This window comes from Macaca nemestrina, chromosome 2 (assembly GCF_043159975.1).
Source record: "Macaca nemestrina isolate mMacNem1 chromosome 2, mMacNem.hap1, whole genome shotgun sequence".
Lineage (NCBI taxonomy): Eukaryota > Metazoa > Chordata > Mammalia > Primates > Cercopithecidae > Macaca > Macaca nemestrina.
Window position 1 is genome coordinate 155367832 of NC_092126.1, and position 27923 is coordinate 155395754.

At 46.3% G+C, this 27923-nt stretch overlaps 1 protein-coding gene across 1 annotated transcript; it reads left to right on the forward strand.

The window, feature by feature from the left end:
* The first annotated feature begins 1656 nt into the window (after positions 1-1656).
* On the forward strand, positions 1657-27677 carry LOC105477790 (ribophorin I). The gene is made up of 10 exons (XM_071092302.1): positions 1657-1957; positions 6800-6864; positions 8043-8349; positions 14741-14950; positions 16809-17001; positions 20452-20551; positions 21273-21411; positions 21630-21749; positions 24950-25195; positions 27058-27677. Exons 1-10 carry the CDS (start codon positions 1697-1699, stop codon positions 27238-27240), a joined length of 1824 nt encoding a protein of 607 aa, XP_070948403.1. The 5' UTR covers positions 1657-1696; the 3' UTR covers positions 27241-27677.
* Positions 27678-27923: the final 246 nt, after the last annotated feature.

Here is a 27923-nt window from a genome sequence, read left to right on the forward strand (position 1 = left end):
CATAAAGATGGGCAACCAGCAGTCCTTGGGTTGTTCTGTCTATGGAGTAGCCATTCTTTTATGCTTTTACTTTCTTAATAAACTTGCTGGCTGGGGGCGGTGGCTCTTGCCTGTAATCCCAGCACTTTGGGAGGCTGAGGCAGGTGGATCATGAGGTCAGGAGTTCAAGACCAGCCTGGCCAAGATGTTTAAACCCCATCTCTACTAAAAATACAAAAATTAGCCAGGTGTGGTGGTGGGCGCCAGTAATCCCAGCTACTGGGGAGGCTAAGGCAGAGAATTGCTTGAACCAGGGAGGCACAGGTTGCCGTGAGCCAAGATTGCGCCACTGCACTCCACCCTGGGCAACACAGTGAGACTCCATCTCAAAAAAAAAAAAAAAAAGAATAAATAAAATAAAAAATAGTAAACTTGCTTTCACTTTGCATTGCAGACTCACCCTGAATTCTTTCTTGTGTGAGATCCAGGAACCCTCTCTTGGGGTCAGGATCCAGACCTGGGATTGGTGGTATGAGCCACTGTGCCTGGCCTTGTCTATATTTATGACTAGATTGAAGTGATGGATTTTCTGTAATTTTATGGCAATACCACAGAAGTGATGTGCCTTTCTCAAAGGATCCTATCAGTAGATACCTAATGTTACTATATTTTACACGTGGTGATGTTAACTTTGATCACGTGTTTAAAGTGGTGCCTGCCAGGATTCTCCACTGTAGACTATTTTTTCCTTTGTAATTACTAAACATTTTATTTTTATTTTATTTCTTTTTGAGAGGGAGTCTCGCTTAGTCGCCTAGGCTGCAGTGCAGTGGTATGATCTTGGCTCACTGCAACTTCCGCCTCCCGGGTTCAAACGATTCTCGTGCCTCAGCCTCCAGAGTAGCTGGGATTACAGGCGTGCGCCACCACGCCCGTCTAATTTTTTTTTTTTTTTTTGAGACGGAGTCTTACCCTGTCACCTAGGCTGGAGTGCAATGGCGCTATCTTGGCTCACTGCAACCTACGCCTCCGGGGTTCAAGCGATTCTCCTGCCTCAGCCTCCCGAGTAGCTGGGATTACAGGCGCCCGCCACCACGCCCGGCTAATTTTTTGTATCTTCAGTATAGATGGGGTTTCACCATGTTGGCCAGGCTGGTCTTCAACTCATGACCTCAGGTGATCCGCCCGCCTTGGCCTCCTAAAGTACAGGAATTACAGGCGTGAGCCATAGTGCCCGGCCTAATTACTAAACATTTTAGTAGAGATGTTTTGAAACTTTGCATATGTTTCGGCTTCAAGTTCTGCCTACTAATTTTAGCATCCATCGGTGGATGAAGAAGGCCGACTTTTACTTTCTCAGTCTGAGCAAAATTTCATTGCTTTAAGGAGCAAAACGAGCAGAATTATTGGACAGGAAGAATGGTAGGAGAGAGTAGAGACCTAGGCAAGTGCCGCTCCTGTAAAAATTAGGTAAGTGAAATCTAATAATAATAAGTGCACTCGCACTACAAACAGAAGGATAGCCCGGGCAGCTCTGAGAGGGGTTTGCAATCAGGCGCCGGGTCGACTTCCCGGTTGCCCTGGAGACAGGGTCCTTCCTTGTTGGGCGCCTCCATTTGTGTCACCAGCCCTTGCCCAATGAGCGGCTGCTCAGTGGCGGGAGGGCGGGCTACCGCGGCGGGGCTCTGCCCGCCTTGGCCCTCTGCTTCTCTCGGTCATGGAGGCGCCAGTCGCCCGCTTGTTTCTGCTCCTGTTGCTCGGGTCCTGGACCCCGGCGCCAGGCAGTGCCTCCTCCGAGGCACCGCCGCTGATCAACGAGGACGTGAAGCGCACAGTGGACCTAAGCAGCCACCTGGCTAAGGTGACGGCCGAGGTGGTCCTGGCGCACCTGGGCGGCAGCTCCACGTCCCGAGCTACCTCTTTCCTTCTGGCTTTGGAGCCTGAGCTCGAGGCTCGGCTGGCGCACCTGGGCGTGCAGGTGAGTGTGGGCCACCCCTCGCCGCCGCTCCCGGGGCCCTTCCCGCCTCCCTTCCTGCCGGTCCCCCGACTCCGCCCGCGCCCCTCTAGGCCTCAGGAAATGCGGAGACCTGGGCGGCGGGCGAGGCGCAGGGGTCGGTGGGATTGCCTCGGGGCCCCGGCGCCTCCGCGGCCGGTGCACGCGCACCCTCATGCCTGGGCCACGTCAGCACTGGCCTGCCCCCGCGCGGGTCGCTGCTCGCGTGGGCAGCTGCTGGGATTCGCAGCGGACCCGCCTCGGAGCTTGCCCTTGCGGGGGCCGTTCTCGGCACCGCTCGGGCGACCTCTGGCCGATAGAACGCACCTCCCTTCCGTAAGGCGAGCGCGGCAGCCGCTCGGCCCGGTGCCAGCGGGCGCCGGACTTCATTTCTCACGGCCTGACGCCGTGGCCCAAGTGGAGGACAAATAAATGAATTAAAATGAATTTCATTCTCTTAATTCAGTATCTGGTCCGTTGTAGGTGCTTCTTTCTAGACATAGAGAACCATCAGAAATGTAACAGGTTTGGCATCTTTAAGTCAGTAATCACTTGAAATCCCTATTAATGTGACGCATTTCTTAAGGTTGCTAATGAACACTTTCTAAATGTTAAAACTCTTCTTAAAGTTAATTTTGAAATTCCTGCACGTAATATAAGTTTTCTTATGCCGTACAGAAAAGGAAAGTCCAGTTTTCTCCCGTCCCCCTACTGCTTCTCATTCTTAACCTCGGCAATAAATGGCTGTGTTTGGCTTAAGTGTTTCCAGGTATTTCAGTGATCACCAAAGAAAATGTTGGGTTTGGGAGTAGAGAGAATATACTTACACAGAGGTTTGTTTTTTATTACTATTGTTGTTAAACAATTTCATTAAATGATTACCTAATTATTTGTTGAGAGAATAGTCATTACAGTGTCACATTTCCCTCTAAGCAAACTTCGTTCTCTGACTGAATATGGAGCTATAAAGCTGGGTTTATAGAGATTACGTTTCTGAAATGACTCCTATTTTCTTTCATGCCTTGTCCGTGATGAAATAAAGTTTTACTCAAAGGCTTGTGGAAAGATAGATCAAAACTTCATGTAAATTTGCCTTGCCACCTTTGAATGTCTTGAATGTTAAATCCTATTCTTTATAGAAGCCAGTTGTGATTTAATGAGCTTGTTACAGTATAAGTGAACCACAGCAGGAGCTCGGCTATCCTGCCATCATGCCTGCGAGCTAGGTTAATGTGCTTATTTTATGTTGTTTTTATTTTTTCTCCCAACTTTATTGAGGTATAATTGGTATACAAATAACTGCCTATTGTTAATATATTCAAAATACGTATACACTGGTGTTACCATTACCACAATCCGGGTAATAAACATATCTATCACCTCCAGAAGTTTCCTTTTGTTCTTTGTTTTTGTGGTAAGATACTTTCTTACTGGGACTCTACTTTGTGTCAGATATTATGGTGGGTATTTTAAATATATTTTAATTTAGCCCTCATAGCAACCATTTAAGGGATAAGTCCTCATATAGCAGGCAAGGAGGCTGTAGTCTGGCAGATTAAGTTATTTAGCCCCCTACATGTGGTCTTACAGTGCGGAGTAAGTCAGGGCTCCAGCTTATTCCATAATTTGTGTATTCTCACACTGTATAATGTTGCCTCTTCTGGCTTTGATGGCTGTGAGGTAGGGTTGTATTGGGTATAAGACCTGCAGTCACATCAACAGATTTATTTAAAATCATTTTAAATTTTGTAGTCCAAGACACTAGTTAAATGGATATATGTGCTATTTTGTACTCTTATCCCAGTGGGAAACAACTGGATGATGAACTTAACAAGGAGGTGCATATTTTCCAACAGTTGTGTTGGAAACTGATGAGGTTGTTGAAATGTTTTTCAGTGGGTTCTTTTCTTTCTTTCTTTTTTGTTTTGAGACGGAGTTTCACTCTTGTTGCCCAAGCTGGAGTGCAATGGCCCTATCTTGGCTCACTGCAACCTCTGCCTCCTGGGTTCAAGCGATTCTCCTGTCTCAGCCTCTGGAGTAACTGGCCCATGCCACCATGCCCGGCTAATTTTTTTTTTTTTTTTTTGAGACGGAGTCTCGCTCTGTCACCCAGGCTGGAGTGCAGTGGCCGGATCTCAGCTCACTGCAAGCTCCGCCTCCCGGGTTTACGCCATTCTCCGGCCTCAGCCTCCCGAGTAGCTGGGACTACAGGCGCCCGCCACCTCTCCCGGCTAGTTTTTTGTATTTCTTAATAGAGACGGGGTTTCACCGTGTTAGCCAGGATGGTCTCGATCTCCTGACCTCGTGATCCGCCCGTCTCGGCCTCCCAAAGTGCTGGGATTACAGGCTTGAGCCACCGCGCCCGGCCTTTTTTTTTTTTTTTTTTGAGATGGAGTCTCGCTCTGTCGCCAGGCTGGAGTGCAGTGGTGCGGTCTCAGCTCAGTGCAACCTCTGCCTCCCGGGTTCAAGTGATTCTCCTGCCTCAGCCTCCTGAGTAGCTGGGACTAAAGACGCGTGCCACCATGGCCAGATAATTTTTGTGTTTTTTTCATAGAGACAAGGTTTCACCATGTTGGCCAGGATGGTTTTGATCTCTTGACTTCGTGATCCGCCTGACTTGGCCTCCCAAAGTGCTGGGATTACAGGTGTGAGCCACTGCACTTGGCCTGGCTGGTTCCCATTGTGATAAGATTCTAGTCAAAGTCATGAAACTTGTTGTTTGTGTTAGACTGTACAGCTTTATTGAGAATGATTGTATGATTGTTTTAGACTTTTTGATATAATATTTTAAAAGTTCACCATTACAGCTTTTTGTATCCTACTGGGAATCACTACTTAAGTCCTAAAAGATAGCCTAATTTTTGTTTTTTTCAGTTGAGGGTGGGTTGGCAGAGAGATCAGTGGGGTATGTATACACTTCTCCCTTGCAGCCTGCTCCAGAGTCTTATGATTGGAGATAACTCCTCTTTCTCAGAAAACCCCTGCAGCCTGCTGGAGTGAACGTCCTTTTCCTGGTTACATAGCTTGTTGCTGTGAGGTACCCCAAACAGTGGTCATTGGCTCCTTCCCAAGGGATTTTTGCCAATGTTAACTTTTTTTTTTTTTTTTTTTTTTGAGAGGGAGTCTCACTCTGTCGCCCAGGCTGGAGTGAGTGCAGTGGCACGATCTCGGCTCACTGCAACCTCTGCCTTCCAGATTCAAGTGATTCTCCTGCTTTAGCCTCCCAAGTAGCTGGGCTTACAGGTGCCCGCCACCACGCCTGGCTAATTTTTGTATTTTTAGTAGAGATGGGGTTTCACCATGTTGGCCAGGATGGTCTCGATCTCCTGACCTCACGTGATCTGCCTGCCTCGGCCTCTCAAAATGTGAATCACCGCGCCCGACCAACTTTTTTTTTTTTTTTTGAGATGGAGTTTCACTCTTGTTGCCCAGGCTGGAGTACAGTGGCATGGTCACAGCTCACTGCAACCTCCGCCTCCTGGGTTCAAGCAATTCTCCTGCCTCAGCCTCCTAAGTAACTGGGATTACAGGCGCCCACCACCACGTCCAGCTAATTTGTATTTTTAGTAGAGACGAAGTTTCACCATGTTGGCCAGGTTGGTCTCGAACTCCTGACCTCAGGTGATCCACCCCCCTCTGCCTCCCAAAGTGCTGGGATTACAGGCGTGAGCCACTGTGCCTGGCCAGTTTTAACTCTTATATTAGTGAAAAAACAGTTTTAAGCTGGGCATTGTATCTCATGCCTGTAATCTGTGGGAGGATTGCTTGAGCCCAAGAATTCAAAACCAGTCTGGGCAATATAGGGAGACCCTGTCTGTACAAAAATAAAAACCCCTGAGACTTTTTTTTTTTTGAGACGGAGTCTTGCACTGTCGCCTGGGCTGGAGTGCAATGGCATGATTTCAGCTCACTGCAGCCTCTGCCTCCCAGGTTCACGAAATTCTCCTGCCTCAGCCTCCCGAGTAGCTGGGATTACAGGCACACACCACCATACCCAGCTAATTTTTTGTATTTTTAGTAGAGACGGGGTTTCACTATATTGGCCAGACTGGTCTTGAACTCCTGACCTGGTGATCCACCCGCCTTGGCCTCCCAAAGTGCTGGGATTACAGGCGTGAGCCACCATGCCCGGCCCCGAGACTTTTCTGTTACATCACTAAATACATTTCTTTGAGTATGCTTATTTGAATATAAATGAGGAAGAAAAGCATCAAGAAAGAGGCCTTTGAGAAGTATATTTGGAAGTGTAATCTTTCTGTGTATATGTGTATTTCATCATTCAGGAAAATATGCATTTATAGAAGTTTTATGCCACTTTTATTTATTTATTTATTTATTTTGAGGCGAAGTTTTGCTCTTGTTGCCCAGGCTGGAGTGTGATGGTGCCATCTCAGCTCACTGCAATCTCCACCTCCCGGGTTCAAGCGATTCTCCTGCCTCAGCCTCCTGAGCAGCTGGGATTACAGGCATGTGCCACCATGCCTCGCTAATTTTGTATTTTTAGTAGAGATGGGGTTTCTCCATGTTGGTCAGGCTGGTCTCGAACTCCTGACCTCAGGTGATCCGCCTGCCTCAGCCTCCCAAAGTGCTGGGATTACAGGTGTGAGCCACTGCGTCTGGCCATATGCCACTTTGTAAAAGTAAGTCTTTGACAATATTCTTGTGTTTCAGAGAAAAAAAATTGTTACTGAAAAGAAAATTCAATCTCTAAAAAGTTCTGGTAGTTTGACTACTTTAATGGGGATGTACTGAAGCATTTGGTTAATTATTGACTCAAAATTTAGAAGCCAAAAGACGTGAAGAACAAACTATCTTTTTCTGTTCTAGGTGAAGGGAGAAGATGAGGAAGACAACAATTTGGAAGTACGTGAAACCAAAATTAAGGGTAAAAGGTAAGCTGACAAACAATATACCTTGTCTCTTGTTCAAGGTTATGTCAGGGTTGGGCTCATACGGGATCATAAACTAGGCAAGTTGCTCAGGAAGTGCCTGCTGTATTACACATTTTTTTCTTTTCTTTTTTTCTTTTTTTTGTAGAGAGGAGGTCTAGCTATGTTGCCCAGGCTGATCTTGACCTCCTGAGCTCAAGCCATCCTCCTGCCTTGGCCTCTCAAAGTGCTGGGATTACAGGTGTGAACCACTGCATCTGTCCTAGAGGATTTTTTTTTTTTTTTTCTTGAGACAGGGTCTGGCTTTGTTGCCCAGGCTGCATTACTGTGGTGCCATGTTGACTCACTGCAACCTCCACCTCCAGGGCTCAAACCATCCTTCCACCTCAGCCTCCTGAGTAGCTGGGACTAGAGGTGTGTACCACCACACACAGCTAGTGTGTGTGTGTGTGTGTGTGTGTGTGTGTGTGTATGCATTTTTAGTAGACACAGGGTTTTGCCATGTTACCTAGGCTGGTCTTGAACTCCTGGCCTCAGGTGATCTGCCTGACTCGGCCTCCCAAAGCGCTGGGATTACAGGCGTGAGCCCCCACACCTGGCCAAGAGATCACCTTTAATGTAATAATTTAAGTCTTTTATTAACCGGACACGGTGGCGGGTGCCTGTAGTCCCAGCCACTCGGGAGGCTGAGGCAAGAGAATCGTTTGAACCTGGGAGGTGGAAGTTGCAGTGAGCTGAGATCGCATAACTGCACTCCAGCCTGGGTGACAGAGCAAGACTCCATCTCAGAAAAAGAAAAAAAATAATTTAAGTCTTTTAAGACAAATATCTAGCTGTTTCTTTCAGGGCTGTTTATAAATAGCAAGAGTGTAAAACAACATAAATGTTCAACAATGGAACAAAAGTTAAAAACATTCTAATAGGTAATCCCCAGCTACTTGGGAGGTTGAGGCAGTAGAATCTCTTGAACCCAGTAGGTAGAGGTTGCAGTGAGCCGAGATCGCACCATTGCACTGCAACCTGAGTGATAGAGCCAGACTCCATCTCAAAAAGAAAAAGGTTATCTCTTAAAGATAATTGCTTTTGTTTTGGGTTCAAAATTTTATTCTGAGTTTGAACTGCTACTAGTGTTTTCAGTATCCTCAGTCTCTCTTATTTCTCTTGCCTTGTTCTTCCTTTAGTGGGAGATTCTTCATAGTCAAGCTCCCAGTTGCTCTTGATCCTGGGGCTAAGATTTCAGTCATTGTGGAAACAGTCTACACCCATGTGCTTCAGCCGTATCCAACCCAGATCACCCAGTCAGAGAAACAGTTTGTGGTGTTTGAGGGGAACCATTATTTCTACTCTCCCTATCCAACGAAGACACAAACCATGCGTGTGAAGCTTGCCTCTCGAAATGTGGAGAGCTACACCAAACTGGGGAACCCCACGCGCTCCGAGGACCTACTGGATTATGGGCCTTTCAGAGATGTCCCTGCCTATAGTCAGGTAGGCTCAGGTGGAGTCCAGCCCATCCCTGTCTGCTTCAGAGAATGTCTTGCAGAGTGACTACTAGTTGATAGGCTTGGGTGGTGTGGGGTGGATGGAATCTGCAGTCATTTCTAAGGTCATTCCAAAAGTGTTTAACCTGCAGTGAAATGATTCCATGGGGGTCTTGTTTCTCCTTTGGGGATCACAGGTAGAGGCTGGGGGTAGCATTCGGAGAGGTGGAATGGGTGTTGGGGGAGATGGAAGCAAGACATTCCATGCAGAGGCAGTAAGGACTTGAGATAGTGTGGCTGGGCAGATACTGGGGTAGCAAAGCTGTCCGAGTGGTTGAAGGCCTTCCTTGAATGTTGGGCCTCGGTTGGAACTTGAAGGGAGAGGGCGAAATTAAGGCTTACAAAGATTTTGTTACTATGGCAAATTGCAAACATGCCAAAGTACAAAGACTAGTATAAACTCCCACACACATCACTTAGATTCAGTGGTTATCAGGTTACCATAATTAACCCACCTCTTTTTTTCTTTGGTGGAGTACTTTAAAAAAAATTTTTTTTTTTTTAAGAGACAGGATCCAGCTCTGTTGCCCAGCCTGGAGTACAGTGGCATAATCATAGCTCACTGTAACCTCAAACTCCTGGGCTCAGTCCATCTTCCCAGCTCAGCCTCCCATGTAGCTGGAATGACAGGCGTGTGTCACCATGGCCATTTAATTTTTTATTTTTGTTGTAGAGACATGATCTTGCTTTGTTGCTCAGGCTAGTCTCAAACTCCTGGGCCCAAGTGATTTTCCTGCCTTGACCTCCCAAAGTGCTGGGATTATAGGCATGAGCCGTGGTCCCTAGCCTCTTTGCTAGAGGAATTTTTTTTTTTTTTTTTTGAGGCAGAGTCTCACTCTGTTGCCCAGGCTGGAGTGCAGTGGCACAATCTTGGCTCACTGCAAGCCCTGCATCCTGGATTCATGCTATTCTCCTGCCTCAGCCTCCTGAGTAGCTGGGACTACAGGCACCCGCCACCACACCAGGCTAATTTTTTGTATTTTTAGTAGAGACAGGGTTTCACCGTGTTAGCCAGGATGGTCTCGATCTCCTGACCTCGTGATCTGCCCGCCTCGGCCTCCCAAAGTGCGGGGATTACAGGTGTGAGCCACTGTGCCCGGCTGCTAGAGGATTTTAAAGGAAATCTCAGGAGTCATGTCTTTTTACTCTACCTACTTCCTTACCATTTCTAAAAAATGTGGATATTTTAGACGTTTAACATTTCTTTGCACTGGGTGCAGTGGCTCATGCCTATAATCCTAGCACTTTGGGAGGCCGATACAGGAGGATCATTTGTGACCAGGAATTCAAGACCAGTCTGGGCAACATAGACCTCATTTTTACAAAAAACATTAAGCTGGGCGTGGTGACACACTCCTGTCATCCCATCTACTTGGGAGGCGGTGGGAGGATTACTTGAGCCCAGGAGGTTAAGGCTAGAGTTATCTATGATTGCACCACCCCACTCTAAAAAAAAAAGATTGCTTTGCATCTCTCTGTGTGTTTAGAACATGTGTCACTAAGGATGTGCAACCAAAATACTTTGTTCTAATGCTACATGAAATAATTGTTTGTTTTTTTTGTCTTTTTTTGTTCTTTCTTTTTTTCTTTTTCTTTTTTTTTTTTTTTTTGAGGAGTCTTGATCTGTCACTCAGGCTGGAATGCAGTGGGGCGATCTTGGCTCACTGCAACCTCTGCCTCCTGGGTTCAAGCAGTTCTCCTGCCTCAGCCTCCCGAGTAGCTGGGATTAACAGGTGCCCGCTACCACGCCTGGCTAATTTTTGTATTTTTAGTAGAGACGGGGTTTCTCCATGTTGGCCAGGCTGGTCTCGAACTCTTGACCTCAGGTAATCCGCCTGCCTCGGCCTCCCAAAGTGCTGGGATTACAGTTGTGAGTCACTGCGCCTGGTCTGTTTTTTTATGTTTCAAATGTCAGTTTGATACATAGTTAGGGCTGTTCATTTTGGGTTGTTTTAAACTTTTAAGAACTTTTTATTAACTTAATTTTTTGAATGTGAAAGCAACATGATTTCATAGTCAAAATTATATAAAACAAGTTATACATAACAAAATTATATATAACAAGTTATATATAACAAGTTAAAAGGCCAGGTGCATATATATATATATATATATATATATATATATATATGGCCTTATATATATAAGTGCACTTACATAAGGTGCATATATATACACACACACATATACACATACATACATAAGGCCAAGTGTACCATTTTAAGTTATATATATCTCTCTCTCACAACTTATAAAGCCAGGTGCACTGGCTCATGCCTGTAATCCCAGCACTCTGGGAGACTGAGGTGGGGCAGATCACTTGAAGCTAGGAGTTCAAGACCAGTCTGGCCAACATGGTGAAACCCCATCTCTACTAAAAATACAAAAATTAGCTGGGTGTAGTTGCACTCAACTGTAGTCCCACCTACTAGGGAGGTTGAGGCACGAGAACTGCTTGAACCCAGGAGGTAGGGGTTGCAGTAGCCAAGATCATGTCACTGCACTCCAGCCTGGGCAACAGAGCAAGAGTCTGTCTCCAAAAAAACAGGCAAGTTATAGTCAGAGAATTCTTGCTTCCAATTTTCCCGTTCATTTGTTTTCCTTGGTAACCATTTATGTTAGCTTTTGGTTTATTCTTCTAGTGTTTCTTTCTAAATATATGCAGATTTGTAGTAAACATACTCATATTCCTCCATGTCTCAAAACATAGCTCCCTATGTATATTGTTGCTCTGTGGGGTTGTTTTTGGGGAGGGGGAGGGTCTCTGTGCCTCCTGTTGTGGTTGTAGAGTGCCCAGGGCCCATGTGCCCACTGTGAAGATGACAGCCTTGCCACTCTGAGCTGTGCTTTCTCTAACTGCATGATTTCTTTTACTTACTTAAAACTGAATGAGAGTTCATATTGGGACATTGATTTGATTTTCCTCTATGCAGGCTTTTAAAAACATAAAGGTTTTGGGTTTTCAAACTTGCCTCCATTTTAAGTTAATAGAACGTACTTGAGAGGCTGGGCGCGGTGGCTCACGCCTGTAATCCTGGTACTTTGGGAGACCGAGGTTGGCAGATCACGAGGTCAGGAGTTTGAGACCAGCCTGGCCAGCATGGTGAAACCCCATCTCTACTAAAGATACAAAAAATTAGCCAGGCATGGTGGCATGCGCCTGTAATTCCAACTACTCGAGAGGCTGAGGCAGGAGAATCACTTGAACCTGGGAGGTGGAGGTTGCAGTGAACTGAGATCACGCCATTGCATTCCAGTCTGGGCAACAGGGTGACACTTTGTCTCAAAAAAAAAAAAATTAAAAAAAACGTTCATGAGAGACCATTTGGCAAATATAAAGGAAGATTTGAAGTCAGTTCACCACCACTATCGACACTATTGACATTTTAGTACCTGAGTCATTTCTAAGCATAGGGCTTTTTAATATATGTATTATGTTTAATGTCATATTATGTAAAAGTATTGTGTAATACCTTTGACACTTAGAATATTCTCTAAACATTTTACATATTACTACATTACCTTTGTCAACCTTTTTTTTGTTTTTTGAGACAGGGTCTTACTCTTGTCGCCCAGGCTAGAGTGCAGTGGTGCAATCTCAGTTCACTGCAACCTCTGCCTCTTGAGTTTAAGTGATTCTCCCACCTCAACCTTCCCAGTAGCTGGGACTTACAGGCATGTGCCACCACGCCTGGCTAAGTTTTGTATTTTTCGGTAGAGACAGGGTTTCACTGTGTTGGCCAGGCTAGTCTCAAACTCCTGACCTCAAATGATCTACCCACTCTGGCCTCCCAAAGTGCTGGGATTACAAGTGTGAGCCACTGTGCCCGGACGGCCTGTAAACCGTGTTTTTTTTTTTTTTTTTTTTTTTTTTTGAGACAGAGTCTTGCTCCGTCACCCAAGCTGGAGTGCAGTGGCTCAATCTCAGCTCACTGCAACCTCCACCTCCTGGGTTCAAGCAATTCTCCTGCCTCAGCCTCCCGAGTAGCTGGGACTACAGGCGCCCGCCAACCTGCCCGGCTAGTTTTTTTTGCATTTTTTTAGTAGAGACGGGGTTTCACTGTGTTAGCCAGGATGGTCTCGATCTCCTGACCTTGTGATCCGCCCGTCTCGGCCTCCCAAAGTGCTGGGATTACAGGCTTGAGCCACCGTGCCCGGCCTTTTTTATGTTTTTTTAAATTTTTTTAAATTTTTTTATTTTTGAGACAGAGTCTCACTCTGTCGCCCAGGCTGTAGTGCAGTGGTGTAATCTTGGCTGACTGCAAGCTCCGCCTCTCAGGTTCACGCCATTCTCCTGCCTCAGCCTCCCGAGTAGCTGGGACTATAGGCGCCCACCACCAGGCCGGCTAATTTTTTTGTATTTTTAGTAGAGACGGGGTTTCACCGTGTTAGCCAGGATGGTCTCAATCTCCTGACCTCGTGATCCGCCTCCCGGGTTCACGCCATTCTCCTGCCTCAGCCTCCCGAGTAGCTGGGACTACAGGCACCCGCCACCAGGCCGGCTAATTTTTTTGTATTTTTAGTAGAGACGGGGTTTCACTGTGTTAGCCAGGATAGTCTCAATCTCCTGACCTCGTGATCCATCTGTCTTGGCCTCCCAAAGTGCTGGGATTACAGGCATGAGCCACCGCGCCCGGCCACGCCTGGCTAATTTTTCTATTTTTAGTAGAGATGAGGTTTCACCATATTGGCCAGGCTGGTCTCAAACTTCTGACCTTGTGATCTGCCCGCCTTGGCCTCCCAAAGTTTACAGGCGTGAGCCACCGTGCCCAGCTGCTACACCGTTTTTAAGTGGCTAACTCACTGATTTGATGTCCTAGAGCTCATTTGCCAAGTTTCTATAGTTAAACAGTTTTTTTTTTCTATTTAATATTATAATATACATCTCTGCACATAACTTTGTATTCTCAGAATTTTCTGAAGTAATGTTTTTCAAATTGAAGGATATGAACATTTAAAAATCTCTTGCTGGTTGGGCACAGTGGCTCATGCTTGTAATCCCAGCACTTTGGGAGGACAAGGTAGGTAGATTGCTTGAGACCACCTTGGGCAACGTGGTGAAATTCTGTCTCTACAAAAAATACAAAAAATTAGCTGGGCATGGTGGCATGCACCTGGAATCCCAGCTACTCATAGGGCTTGAGGTGGGAGGATTGCTTGAGCCCAGGAAGTTGAGACTGCATTGAGCCAAGATTGTGCCACTGCACTCCAGCCTGGGTGACAGAATGAAACCCTGTTCATTACAAAAAAAAAAAAAAAAGAGAGAAAAACCTCTTGCTGTAGTTTGCCAAGTAGTTTTTCAAAAGATTAAACCAATTTTTTAGGATTCCAGCTGTGTGAAACTGCTGGTTTCCCTATGCCCTTGCTTGTACTGGCATTAAATGCTATCAAATATGATTATGAGTGAATTGTACTTTTAAAAATCTAGTCATAGAATGAGTAAATAAACTAGTGAATAAACTAGCTGTAAGAGCTAACAAAATAGATTGTCTTTTTCATGGACTTTTCGGAAGCAAGGTGTGTTGGGCCTTATTGAGAGGTGATGTTTAACATATAGAAGAGTGAAATCAGGCTGGGCATGATAGCTGGCTGGGCGGCGTGGTACCTCACGCCTGTAATCCCAGCACTTTGGTAGGCCAAGGTGGGCGGATCACCTGAGGTCAGGAGTTCGAGACCAGCTTGGCCAACATGGTGAAACCCCGTCTCTGCTAAAAATACAAAAATTAGCCAGATGTGGTGGTGCATTCCTGTAATCCCAGTTACTTGGGAGGCTGAGGCAAGAGAATCGCTTGAACCCAGGAGGCAGAGGTTGCAGTGAGCTGAGGTTGTACCACTGTACTGCAGCCTGGGTGACAGAGCAAGACTGTCTCGTCTCAAAAAAAAAGAAAAAAAAAAAAAAAGCGAAGTCAGAATTTAGCAGACCTTGTATTGCTACTTAGGTTTATGACCTTGAACAAGGTAATGGAAACTGCTAGGCCTTGAGATTTTTATTTGTCAAATGGGGATAAGTAGTTCTTACTTCATCATATTGTCTTGAGAATGAAATGAGATAATGCACTTATTTAGAACTCATAAAACTGCCTAATACATACAATCAGCTCCAAACACATTAGTTGTTGTTTTGTGTCCTATTTTTTGAATAATATATCATGAACATTTTTTCCCATATGTTAGCAAGAAGTCCTAGTAAACATCATTTTAAAATGTTGCATATGTTGGATACATCATAATTTACCCATTCTGTTGCTGATACATAGGTTGTCTCCAATCAATTTGATTTAAACTAATGGTGATTTCTCTGTTGCCAAAATTTGGACTATTTGTTTCCTTCCTTCCAGGATACTTTTAAAGTACATTATGAGAACAACAGCCCTTTCCTGACCATCACCAGCATGACCCGAGTCATTGAAGTCTCTCACTGGGGTAATATTGCTGTGGAAGAAAATGTGGACTTGAAGCACACGGGAGCTGTGCTTAAGGGGCCTTTCTCACGTTATGATTACCAGAGACAGCCAGATAGTGGAATATCCTCCATCCGTTCTTTTAAGGTATGGAATGTTCAACTTGGACATGTGAGAAACGAGGACTTCATCATAGCTACTTACTCTTTGCTTTTTGAAACTAGCTAAATATATAGGCAGTTGTTTAGGGTTGACTGATGTTCATGTTGTTGATTGGGAGTGTTAGAAACCAACAGAATCTTTAAAAATACCCCCCCCATGACCAGGTGCGGTGGCTCACGCCTGTAATCCCAGCACTTTGGGAGGCCGAGGCGGGTGGATCTCGATCAGATCGAGACCATCCTGGCTAACACGGTGAAACCCCGTCTCTACTAAAAGTACAAAAAATTAGTCGGGTGTGGTGGCGGGTGCCTGTAGTCCCAGCTACTCGGGAGGCTGAGGCAGGAGAAATGACCGGAACCCAGGAGGTGGTTTTTATTCATTTATTTATTTATTTATTTATTTTTGAGACGGAGTCTCGCTCTGTCGCCCAGGCTAGAGTGCAGTGGCGCGATCTCGGCTCACTGCCAGCGCCGCCTCCCTGGTTCATGCCATTCTCCTGCCTCAGCCTCCTGAGTAGCTGGGACTACAGGCACCCGCCACCACGCCCGACTAATTTTTGTACTTTTAGTAGAGACGGGGTTTCACCATGTTAGCCGGGATGGTCTTGATCTCCTGACCTCGTGATCTGCCTGCCTCGGCCTCCCAAAGTGCCAGGATTACAGGCGTGAGCCACTGTGCCCAGACTAATTTTTGTATTTTTAGTAGAGACGGGGTTTCACCATGTTGGCCAGGCTAGTCTTGAACTCCTGGCCTCAAGTGACCTGCCTGCCTTGCCCTCCCAAAGTGCTGCGATTACAGGCGTGAGCCACTATGTCCGGCCTAAACCATATTTTTTAAATGAAAATTTGAATAGAAAAAGGAAAAGCATACTCAGTACCACGCCACCCAAACACAGCTGACATTTTGACCTATTTCTTTGTTCTTTTCTTTTTTTTTTGAGATGGAGTTTTCACTATTGTTGCCCAGGGCTAGAGTGCAATGGCCCGATCTTGGCTCATTGCAACTTCTGCCTCCCGGGTTCAAGCAATTCTCCTGTCTCAGCCTCCTGAGTAACTGGGATTACAGGCGCATGCCCCCATGCCCGGCTAATTTTTGTGTTTATAGTAGAGGTGAGGTTTCATCACATTGTTCAGGCTGGTCTCGAACTGCTGACCTCAGGTGATTCACCCGCCTCGGCCTCCCAAAGTGCTGGGATTACAGGCTGCTGGGATTACAGGCTGCTGGGATTACATGCGTGAGCCACTGTGCCCGGCCCTTTTGTAATGTTTTTAAAAAACATTTTATCATATTGCATATAGTTTCTAAATCTTTTTTGTCTTATAAATGAAATCTGATAAACTTTTTTTTTTAACTTATGTATGATAGAAGGGGTCAGTATGTGAAGAAAGGTGTTATCCCTTCCTCCCATGATCAAAATACACTGACAGATTTGGAAGATACAATGAAGAATATCAAGTAGAAAAACCCTTTCTGTAACCCTACCACCTAGTAATTTGATGAAATTTCTTCCATATTCCATCTTTATTTGCAAAATAACTTGAAAGATTATTTTTACCTTTGTATCAAGTCTTCAGTGTTCACAAAGGTATTTGCAATTCCCTTAATTATTTACTGTTTAGAAGAATTTGGGTAGTTAGCACCCTTGATTGAGAGGTTGACGCAATTTCTAGAAATTCTGAAACCTTTGTGGGAAAGTTAGACTTTTTTAGGTTGTGTTTGGGGACTGTTTTAATTAAGTAGTACCATGTGAGGATCTTGGTGCAGAAAGTCTTCTGTGTTTAGGATCATTTCCTCTTTGAGCTGACTCCTGGAGTTATAGAAGGGCATATCTACTCTCTTGCAGACCATCCTCCCTGCTGCTGCCCAGGATGTTTATTACAGGGATGAGATTGGCAATGTTTCCACCAGCCACCTCCTTATTTTGGATGACTCTGTAGAGATGGAAATCCGGCCTCGCTTCCCTCTCTTTGGCGGGTGGAAGACTCATTACATCGTTGGCTACAACCTCCCAAGCTATGAGTACCTCTATAATTTGGGTCAGTCTTCAATAGCAAGGGAGGAACTAACCTTTTCTTTAATTTTGTGCATTTTTTTTCTTTCAATTACCAGTCTTTATAGATAGGGAGTGTTCATTTGTCATTCTTAGGAAGACTGGTTTATCAGGAACTTTTATTAAGTGGGTACAAGTTACTATTGTAAAAGTAATACATGCATTTGATAGTCAATTCGAACAGCATGTAAAAGTCCTCTCCTTGTAGTTCTGTCATCAGATGGAACTGCTTAAATTCCTTTAAATAGTTTTTGAGTTATTTAAAAAATAAAATTCAGAGAATAATAAAACACACTTTTATATGAGCACCCAGAACTAATGATTGTAAACATTTTGTCGTATTTTCTTCAAGTCTTTCTTTTTTTTGAGACAGAGTCTCACTCTTGCCACCCATGCTGGAGTGGAATGGTGCGGTCTTGGCTCACTGCAACCTCAGCCTCCCGGTTGAAGTGATTCTCTTGCTTCACTCTCCCGAGTAGTTGGGATTATAGGCGCCCACCACCACGCTCAGCTAATTTTTTGTATTTTTAGTAGAGACACGGTTTCACCATGTTGGCTAGGCTGGTCTTGAACTCCTGACCTCAGGTGATCCACCTGCCTTGGACTCCCAAAGTGCTGGGATTATAGGTGAGAGCCACCATGCCCAGCCAAGTCTTTTTTTTTAAACCTTTTTATTGAAAAAATAAGATATAGAAAACCACACAAAAATATATATAGTTCAGTGAATTATTATAAGAGGAACACCTTGTGCCACTCTCCACCCCCTCCCGTCAATAAACCAGAATTTGCTAGCTACTCAAAAAGTGTTCCATGCACCTCTTCCTTCTCCATAAAGTAATCACTTCCCTGACTTTGAGTAATCACTTTCTTGAATTTCTTTGTAGTTTTAACACCCAAGTATATGTCTCTATATACTATACCTTAGTTTTGCCCTTTTCAATCTCTTCAATTTGTCTTATCTATTAATCTTTTTTTTTTTTTTTTTTGTTTTGAGACGGAGTCTCGTTCTGTTGCTCAGGCTGGAGTGCAGTGGCGCCATCTCGGCTCACTACAAGCTCCGTCTCCCGGATTCACGCCATTCTCCTGCCTCAGCCTCCCGAGCAGCTGGGACTACAGGCGCCCACCACCACGCCCAGCTAATTTTTTTTGTATTTTTTAGTAGAGACAGGGTTTCACCATATTAGCCAGGATGGTCTTGATCTCCTGACCTTGTGGTCCACCTGCCTCAGCCTCCCAAAGTGCTGGGATTACAGACGTGAGCCACCGCGCCTGGCCTGTCTTATCTATTAATCTGCAGTTAACTCCTACATCTATTTTTCTTGGCGCGATCTCCGCTCACTGCAACCTCCGCTTCCTAGGTTCAGGCGATTCTCCTGCCTCAGCCTCCCGAGTAGCTGAGACTACAGGCACCTGCCATCATGCCTGGCTATTTTTTGTATTTTTAGTAGAGATGGGGTTTCACTACGTTGGTCAGGCAGGTTTTGAACTGACCTCAAGTGATCCACTTGCCTTGGCCTCCCAAAGTGCTGGGATTATAGGTTGAAGCTACTGTGCCAGGCCCGTTTTTTCATTTAAAACTTTTCTGGGAGGCTGAGGCAGGAGAATTGCTTAAGCTCAGGAGTTTGAGACCAGCCAGGGCAACATTGTGAAAACGGGTTTCTACAAAAAAATTTTTTTAAGTGAAAAATTATCTGGCTCACACCTGTAGTTTTAGCTACTCGGGAGGCTGAGGCCAGAGTAACACTTGAGCCCAGGAAGTTGCCCTCTATCCTGGGTGACAGAGCAAGACTCTGTCTCTAAAAAATAATTAAAGTTGCTTTTCTTCGCATTTATCTTAAAGCATTATTGTTTGTTGTTATTCACTTTAATCCATCTATATTCACTCTAATCTATCTAGCTTAGCCTTAATTCCTAAAATGCTTTTTATTTCTAATTTATTTACTTATTTACTTATTTTTTTGAGATGGAGTCTCACTCTGTCACTCAGGCTGGAGTGCAGTGGTGCAGTCTCAGCTGACTGTAACCTCCCAGGCTGGAGTGCAGTGGCGCGATCTCAGCTCACTGCAACCTCCGCCTGCCAGGTTCAAGAGAGTCTCCTGCCTCAGTTTCCCGAGTAGCTGGGACTACAGGCGCGTGCCACCATGCCCAGCTAATTTTTTATTCTTAGTAGAGATGGGATTTCATTGTGTTGGCCAGGCTGGTCTCGAACTCCCGACCTCAGGTGATCCACCTACCTCGGCCTCCTAAAGTGCTTGGGATTACAGACGTGAACCAGCACGCCCAGCCTGAATTTTTCTAATTGTTTACATTGTTCTTGCATCACTTGTGTCATTTTTTAAATACCTTTAGCTTGTTTTGGAATAGCAGGAGCAGTCTCCTGGTTCATTTTTATGGACGTCTTTCTGGCATGTTTTCATTTTTCTTATAGGGATGTTCTCATTTCCATCCCATTTTTCTTATATAACTTATTGTTTTCTTCTTCCTTTTTTTTTTTTTTTGAGATGGAGTCTCGCACTGTCGCCCAGGCTGGAGTACAGTGGCACAATCTCAGCTTACTACAACCTCCACCTCCTGGGTTCAAGCAATTTTCTTACCTCAGCTTCCCAAGTTGCTGGAATTACAGGCATGTGCCACCACACCTGGCTAATTTTTGTAGTAGAGACAGGGTTTCACCATGTTGGCCAGGCTGGTCTTGAACTCCTGACCTCAGGTGATCTGCCAGCCTCTGCCTCCCAAAGTGCTGGGATTACAGGCATGAGCCACTGTCTGTTGATCATTTTTAATGTGACCTTTCCAAAGGAGGGATGGTGTAGGGTGGCTTTTGTACCTTCCCAGATCTCTGCTATTTTAGTGTGGTATACTGCAAAAACACGTGACTTGATTTCTGAGCTTTCACCTGCGCGGTTTTTGAGTTCCATTGTCCCTGTCATGCTCAATTTTGATTGTGTTGAGCGGTTTCTTATTGTAGGGCACTGTCCCAGAAGGGGAGTTCTGCTCTCAGGGACTAGACTGCTGCAGACTCGTGACCTTCTGCAGGCCTGTTTCACTCACCATTAGGCAGGGCATGAGTGCTCCGAGTTTCAGCCACTCCTCACATTGGCCTTCTGTGCTCTCTAGGGAATCCCGGTTGTGTGTTTTGGGGTTCTGCTGTTCTCAAGCACACCAGTTGCCCTGTTGCTTCTCTCTGCTTTCTCCTTTACAGACACTGATAACGTGAAGGTCTTGTGGCTGTTGGTGTTTTGACCCCCATCCCTGTCTCTGTGTTGTGTGGTTCAGTAGAGATACTTTGTTGCCTGGTTTTGTTGTAAACATGGTCCGTGGGTTTTTGGTTTTGCTGTCTAGTTGCTTTGTCTTTATGTGAGCCCCTGTACTTCTTTCTCTCCTGCCCATTTGATCTGTTTTCCACATCATTGCTTATGCTTGCTTGATCCTTCAGGTGACCAGTATGCACTGAAGATGAGGTTTGTAGACCATGTGTTTGATGAACAAGTGATAGATTCTCTGACTGTGAAGATCATCCTGCCTGAAGGAGCCAAGTGAGTGTGACTGTTCCTTTCCTTTGCACCTGATTTTTCTGGTTGTACCCTTGTGGTACTCTAATGGGAGCGTATGTTCTAGGGGCACAGTCTTTGTGTCACTTTGCTCTAGATTTACTTTATCAGGGAACATCTACTTGGCCTCTCTTGAGTGACATGTCCACTCTGACTGACAGAATGAGACACCCCTTGATTTTCTTCCTGTGGAGAACATTCCATAGGGGAAGGATAGTTCCTCACGTAAATCCAGGTTGTGCTGTTTACCAGGAGAAGGGACAGTGGGCCTGGGCAGACAAAAGCAGGACATGTCCCCTGCCCCGTAAGAAGCTCTTATTCATGTGAAGAGAAAGAACATTCAGAACAGCCCGTGAGGCATCTGTTCAAGCCCCCGAGGGACTCACTGGGTCGGATGTACAGGAGAGCTGTGTCAACTTTGTGACTCCAAGGAGTGGGGCCAGTATCTGTGAGAACTTGGGAGTGGAAGATTCAGAGGGACAGTTGTTGTCCCAGCAGACAAGGGCTTTAAAACAGAGGGCTCTGTGGCACTGGCTCCCCTGTCTCAAGAGAGTGGGTGTTCTCCATAGCTGGGAAGGGAGCAGAGTGGAGGAGTGTAAACTTAGTGACCTTGAAAGGCCCCTTAGCCTTGGAATTCTCTTGATTCTAAACCTGGTTTATTGGAGTAGTTAGTTGGAGGCTATGTTTTATTCCCATCTTCTTCCAGGAACATTGAAATTGATAGTCCCTATGAAATCAGCCGTGCCCCAGATGAGCTGCACTACACCTATCTGGACACATTCGGCCGCCCTGTGATTGTTGCCTACAAGAAAAATCTGGTGGAACAGCACATTCAGGACATTGTGGTGAGTGGCTCCACTGTTTGCCTTCCATGTCATCTTCCCCAGACAGTGAGCTCTGGGGCCAAGAACTCACTCCCCATCCTTCATTGGGCTGGAGTCATTTGAGCTCACAGCGTCTTCTGGTCTTAGGGTGGGGCAGCAGGTCAAGTGGGCCAGCCTGGGTGAGTCTAGGCTCCCGTGTCCCTGCAGCTCCAATGAAGCTGTCCTCTTGCTTCTCCCAGGTCCACTACACGTTCAACAAGGTGCTCATGCTGCAGGAGCCCCTGCTGGTGGTGGCGGCCTTCTACATCCTGTTCTTCACCGTCATCATCTATGTTCGGCTGGACTTCTCCATCACTAAGGTACCCTCTCAGCTTTCTTCCTACTTGTCATTTGTGTCCTTGGTAATATTTTGCCAGCTTGAGCACTGATCCTCACAGTGAGCCCAGGGCAAGACGCCATGGCCAGAAGACCTCTGCCTGTGCTCATCCTTGCCAGAAGGGTACTTTGTTTTTGTTGCTTGTGGTCACCAGCACAGGAGGTTAAGTCCCTGCTTCTGTCTTGTTTTGTCTCTGGAGACAGAGTAACTTGGATGCTCAGGTGAGGTAGGAAAAACGAAAAGATTGGTGCTTGTTGTTTAGCTGTTTTGCTTCTTGTTATTCAGTGGAACTTGGGAGGTGGAACTCCCCTCTTAGTCCCCTTGCCAGTGTCCCCTCTCCCTTCCCCTGTGGTGATCCCTTGTTGGGAGCAGAAACCACTAACCTGGCCCCATCAGCACCCTTCTCCCCACCCCTACTCTCTGCTCCCTGACAGACAGGCTCCGTGACTCCTTGGTCCTCCCCAGGCTGCACTGCCATTATCCTCAGGTCATCCTCTTGGTCTTTTCTTCCTTCTTTCCTCCATTTCTCATTCTCTCATTGTTCCTTAGGGCTCTTGGCACCATGCCCCAGGGTAGGTGCTAGTACCAGGCACTTATTGTAGTCAGGTGGGTGAGGCCTGGGGGAGGAGATGAGCATAGCTGGTGCTTGAGGACTGTGGGAATGTGATGACAGGCACAGGGTGTGCTTTTTTCTATTTTTTTTTTTTTGAGATGGAGTCTCGCTCTGTCTCCAGGCTGGAGTGCAGTGGCGCTATCTCCGCTGACTGCAACCTCTGCCTCCTGGGTTTGAGCGATTCTTCTGCCTCAGCCTCCTGAGTAGCTGGGACTACAGGTGTGCACCAAGGGTGTGCTTTGAATGGGGCAACCTGGCAGGCCCCAAGGCTACCCTGAGGAGGTGACAGGCAAAGAAGGTGGGGAAGGGCATTTAGCTGGAGGGGCTGATGTTTTTGAGACAGCAGGGAGGGGTTTTGGTGGGACCTGTGAGCAAAGATGTTGATCCAGCTGAACTGTGTGGGTCCACTTATATGTAGATGTTTTTATGTTTTTCTTTTCTTTTTTTTTTGAGACGGAGTCTTGCTCTGTTGCCCAGGCTGGAGTGCAGTGGTGTGCTCTCGGCTTGCTGCAACCTCCGCCTCCTGGGTTCAAGCAATTCTCCTGCCTCAGCCTCCTGAGTAGCTGGGACTACAGGTATGTGCCACCACACCCGGCTAATTTTTTGTATTTTTAGTAGAGACGGGGGTTTCACAGTGTTAGCCAGGATGGTCTCAAATCTCGTGACCTTGTGATCCGTCCGCCTCGGCCTCCCAAAGTGCTGGGATTGCAGGTGTGAGCCACTGCGCCTGGCCAGATTTTTTTCAATCAAATGCAGATAGGAAATACAATACCCAATACAGTGTTTGAGGGATCTGAAACCAAATATATGGAGGGCTGACTTTTTGTATGCTTGGGTTTTGCAGGGCTGACTACAGGACTTGAGTATGTGCAGATAGTCGGAGAGTGGGGGACCTGGAGGAATAACTCTGTGTGTGTGTGTGTGTGTGTGCACGTGTGTGCGTGCGTGCATGCATGCGTGTGGGTGTGTGTTTAATTATTTTTGCTGAATCATTGGAGGTTAAGTTGTAGACATTGTGCCCCTTTACCCTTGAATAGTTGAGCATGTGTGTAGCCTGAGAGCAAGGGTATTCTCTTACATAATCACAATATAATGATCAAATTCAGGAAATGTAATGTTGCTAAAAATCTGGTAGAAGAGCACGTTCAGAACTTTGTGGTAAGTGGCTCCACTGTTCTGCCTTCTGTGCCTTCTTCCTCAAAGAATGGATAGTGTAATTAATTAGTTAATTAATACTATTAATTGGCCAGTTAATTAGTACTGTTGACCAACATGGAGTCCATAATTTTGCTGACTGTCCCCTGATCAATCACAGCTCACTGCAGCCTGGAACTCCTGGGTTCAAGCCATCCTCCCACCTCATCCTCCCAGGTAGTTTGGGAGCATGCCATCATGCCCAGCTAATTAAAAAAAAGTTGTTGTCTTTTTTTTTTTCGAGACAGAGTCTCACTCGGTTACCCAGGCTGGAGTGCAGTGGCACGATCAGGGCTCACTGCAGCCTTGACCTCCTGGGATACAGTGATCCTCCCATCTCAGCTCCCTGAGTAGCTGGGACTACAAGCATGCACCACCATGCCTAGCTAATTTTTTGTATTTTTATTAGAGACAGGGTTTCGTCATGTTGGCTAGGCTGGTCTCGAACTCGTGGACTCAAGCAATCTGTCTGCCTTGGCCTCCCAAAATGTTGGGATTACAGGTGTGAGCCACTGTACCTGGCCAACATTTTTTTTTGTAGAGATGGAGTCTCCTTATGTTACCCAGGCTGGTCTTGAACCCCTGACCTCAAGTGATCCTCCTGCCTCAGCTGCCCAAAGTGTGGGGATTATAGGTGTGACCCACCATTCCTGGTCCTTTCTTTGTGTTTAATAACCTTGACATTTGTAGTGTAGAGACCAGTTTTATAGAATGTCCCTTAATTTTGGTTTATCTAATATTTCCTGCTGATTAAATGGGCAAGACTGCTGTAATGTATATGCAGGGCACACTGACATTATCATCCTTGTTCACATCTATCTGCCTGCCTTACTGGACTGTGAAGTAAAAAGTCTGCTTCATCTTTTTTTTTTTTTTTTTTTTTTTTGAGATAGAGTTCACTCAGTCGCCCAGGCTGGAGTGTAGTGGCACAATCTTGGCTCACTACAACCTCCACCTCCCGGGTTCAGGTGATTCTCCTGCCTCAGCCCCCTGAGTAGCTGAGATTACAGGCGCCTGCCACCATGCCCGGCTAATTTTTTTTTTTTTTTTTTTTAGTAGAGATGGGGTTTCACCATATTGGTCAGGCTGGTCTTGAACTCCTGACCTCGTGATCCGCTTGCCTTGGCCTCCCAAAGTACTGGGATTACAAGCATGAGCCACCAGGCCCGGCCGGTCGGCTTCATCTTTATGGCCCTAGTTTTGCCCATTGCTGAACCTGGTCCAGATTAGGTGTCAGTAGGGGTTTGACTCTGACTTTCCAAGAAGGTGGCATTTCTTTTTTGGATGGCTGGTGGTGGCAGATGTTCTTTGGGAGATAAGATCGGAGTGGACCCAAGCCTGGATGTTGTCACACATGGTGCCTCTCCTTCCTTCAGGATCCGGCCGCAGAAGCCAGGATGAAGGTAGCCTGCATCACAGAGCAGGTCTTGACCTTGGTCAACAAGAGAATAGGCCTTTACCGTCACTTTGACGAGACTGTCAATAGGTACAAGCAATCCCGGGACATCTCCACCCTCAACAGTGGCAAGAAGAGCCTGGAGACCGAACACAAGGCCTTGACCAGTGAGATTGCACTGCTGCAGTCCAGGCTGAAGACAGAGGGCTCTGATCTGTGTGACAGAGTAAGTGTCGGGCATCACTGAGTTGCTTGGCTTGGGGCTCTCCATGCCTCACTGCTCTGTCTAGGGCAGACACTAGGCAACTCTCTTGCTTACCTGCATGCTTGTGGGATGAGACTGCATCTGGCCATAGCTTTTCATGTGGTGCCAGTCCTTGTGGAGGAACAAGGGATTTTGGGGTCCTGGTTGTGAGCTGGGTGTGGAGGAAGCTCTGCCAGCCTCCTCAGCACTGTGTGCCCATATGGCCAGTATTGAGAGTAGCTGCATCCTCTCCTGGAGGCCAGACTGTTGTAGGTCCCAGGCCGCTTATGTCATGGTAAAATGAACCTAGACTTTAGAATCAATAGGTTCGAATCCAGGCTCTGATTCAGAGTTCGTAAACCTGGCCAAGTCACCTAACTTCTGTGCCTCAGTTTCCTCATCTGTAAAATGGGAATGCTGTTAGCCCCTCATAGGGGTTGTGAGTGTAAAATGAGTTAATGCATGCAAAATATTCAGAACCCTGCCTGATACAAGCTATGTAAAGGAGTTATCTGTAAATGAGGATAGTAACCTTTTCGCAGAGGTGCCCCTCAGAGTCACTGACTCCCTGTCCACTTCCTGGCATTCCCTCTCCTCACCCTATGTGAATTTCCTCATAGCGCCTACCACTTTTTTCTCTCTATCACCCAGGCTGGAGTGCAGTGGTGCGATCTCGGCTCACTGCAAACTCCGCCTCCTGGGTTCACGCCATTCTCCTGCCTTAGCCTCCCCAGCAGCTGGGACTATAGGCGCCTGCCACCACGCCCGGCTAATTTTTTTGTATTTTTAGTAGAGACAGGGTTTCACCGTGTTAGCCAGGATGGTCTCGATCTCCTGACCTCGTGATCTGCCCGCCTTGGCCTCCCAAAGTGCTGGGATTACAGGCATGAGCCACTGCGCCCGGCCTCACTTTTTTTGTTGTTGTTTTTGAGACAGGGTTTCACTCTGTTGCCCATGCTGGAGTGTAGTGGCGCAATCTCAGCTCACTGCAAGCCCCACCTCTAGGCTCAAGCAATCCTTCTACCTCAGCCTCCCAAGTAGCTGGGCTCACAGGTGCACACCACCATGCCCAGCTAATTTTTTGTATTTTTTGTAGAGATGGGGTTTTGCTATGTTGCCCAGGCTGGTCTTGAACTCCTGAGCTCAAGTGTTCTGCCTGCCGTGGCCTTCAAAGTGCTGGAATTACAGATGTGAGCCACCATGCCTGGCCCACACCTACCACTTTCTGAAACAATTTATTCTTCTACTTAAGTGTGAATTATATGTCAGCATCTAAGGGCAAGATCCCTTATCTGTCCTTAGTGCTGTTTTCTGGAACCTAGAATTGTGCCTTGCGCCATGGCTTACTAATTTGTTGAATGTTGAATGAATGTGACTATACCAGTCCTCAATGTGACATACAGTAGGTGACAATGGCTGTCACCCCCCCTTCCCTTGCCATTGATCTTTTGCCTAATTGAATCCCTGGACCTAATTTGGCAAGCTGCAGGGAGAGAAGTGACGTTCATAGAGGAGCTGCTATGTGCCAGGGCACGTGCCAGGTGCTGCCAAGTACTTTCACACTCAGTCCTCAGAGTCCTGGAACGTAGATGAGGCCCAGGGATGGTGCAGGGCTTGTTCACAAGGGCGTAAGAACAGGGCTTGTGGGTGGTGAAGTTGGCATTTGAAGCCAGGCCTATCTTCCTCCATAGCCAGCCCTGCTGCCCTGGGACACTGTGCTGTTGGCTGCATTTGTGGCTGATCCCTGTGGAGCTCTGGGGTCTATAAGCCTGGGAGATGGTGGGGCCTGCCGAGTGGGGTGGGAGGATCGCTCACAAGTCCTGCCCTGCTCTTACCTCGGCCAGGTGAGCGAAATGCAGAAGCTGGATGCACAGGTCAAGGAGCTGGTGCTGAAGTCGGCGGTGGAGGCTGAGCGCCTGGTGGCTGGCAAGCTCAAGAAAGACACGTACATTGAGAATGAGAAGCTCATCTCAGGAAAGCGCCAGGAGCTGGTCACCAAGATCGACCACATCCTGGATGCCCTGTAGCCCCTGCCCGCATCCTCAGGGGGGCCCAGGGTGCCTGCACTTTGCAGTGGCAGGCAGAATGGGTGGTAGTGGGAGGTTGTGCATGGAGGCCAGTGAAGGCTGACATCTGTAAAAGGCCTTCAAGGAAGAGAAACCAGGCCCTGCCTCAGGCAGTGTGAGAAGCTTGCTGTTTGTCCTTAAATCTTTCCTTTTTTTTAAAAAAAAGAAAAAAAAACTCCAATTAAAAACAAAACATCTTTGTGTTTTGAACAAAGGAATTTTCAATATTTGATTGGTATTCTGTTCTGAAGCTAGGGTATTTTTTCAGCCTATAAAGCCCCCTGTTTTATGCCCTTCTAATTCCTGATGTTTGGGTATTTTGTGAGTGCATGTGTTTTTTTTTTTTTTTTTTAAAGTGTGTGTGAACAAATGGAAATAAAGCAGGGACTGTGAACATTTGTTTTTGGTCTGTTGAAGATCTCTCATAATTCTTAATTTTGGGAATAGTGCTTTTATCAAGTGCTTTTTATTTACTAAATAATGGATTTGCTTCTCAGCAGGTTTGTAAGGCAAGTATTTACATTTTACTTATTAGAACACTGAGGTATTCTAGTACCAGAGTGTTGAAAGAGGTATCAGAGTGTTGAAAGAGGTGAAGTGGCTGAGGTCACAGAATGGAGTAGTGGAGTAAGGCCTCCGTTTTT

What these genes read in the sequence shown, in the direction of transcription:
- LOC105477790 (XM_071092302.1), top strand. Translation starts at nt 1,697, where the DNA reads ATGGAGGCGCCAGTCGCCCGCTTGTTTCTGCTCCTGTTGCTCGGGTCC. An exon ending in ACCAAAATTAAGGGTAAAAG is followed by an intron (nt 6,865 to 8,042) that starts GTAAGCTGACAA and finishes TTCTTCCTTTAG; the next exon opens with TGGGAGATTCTTCATAGTCA. An exon ending in CCTCCATCCGTTCTTTTAAG is followed by an intron (nt 14,951 to 16,808) that starts GTATGGAATGTT and finishes ACTCTCTTGCAG; the next exon opens with ACCATCCTCCCTGCTGCTGC.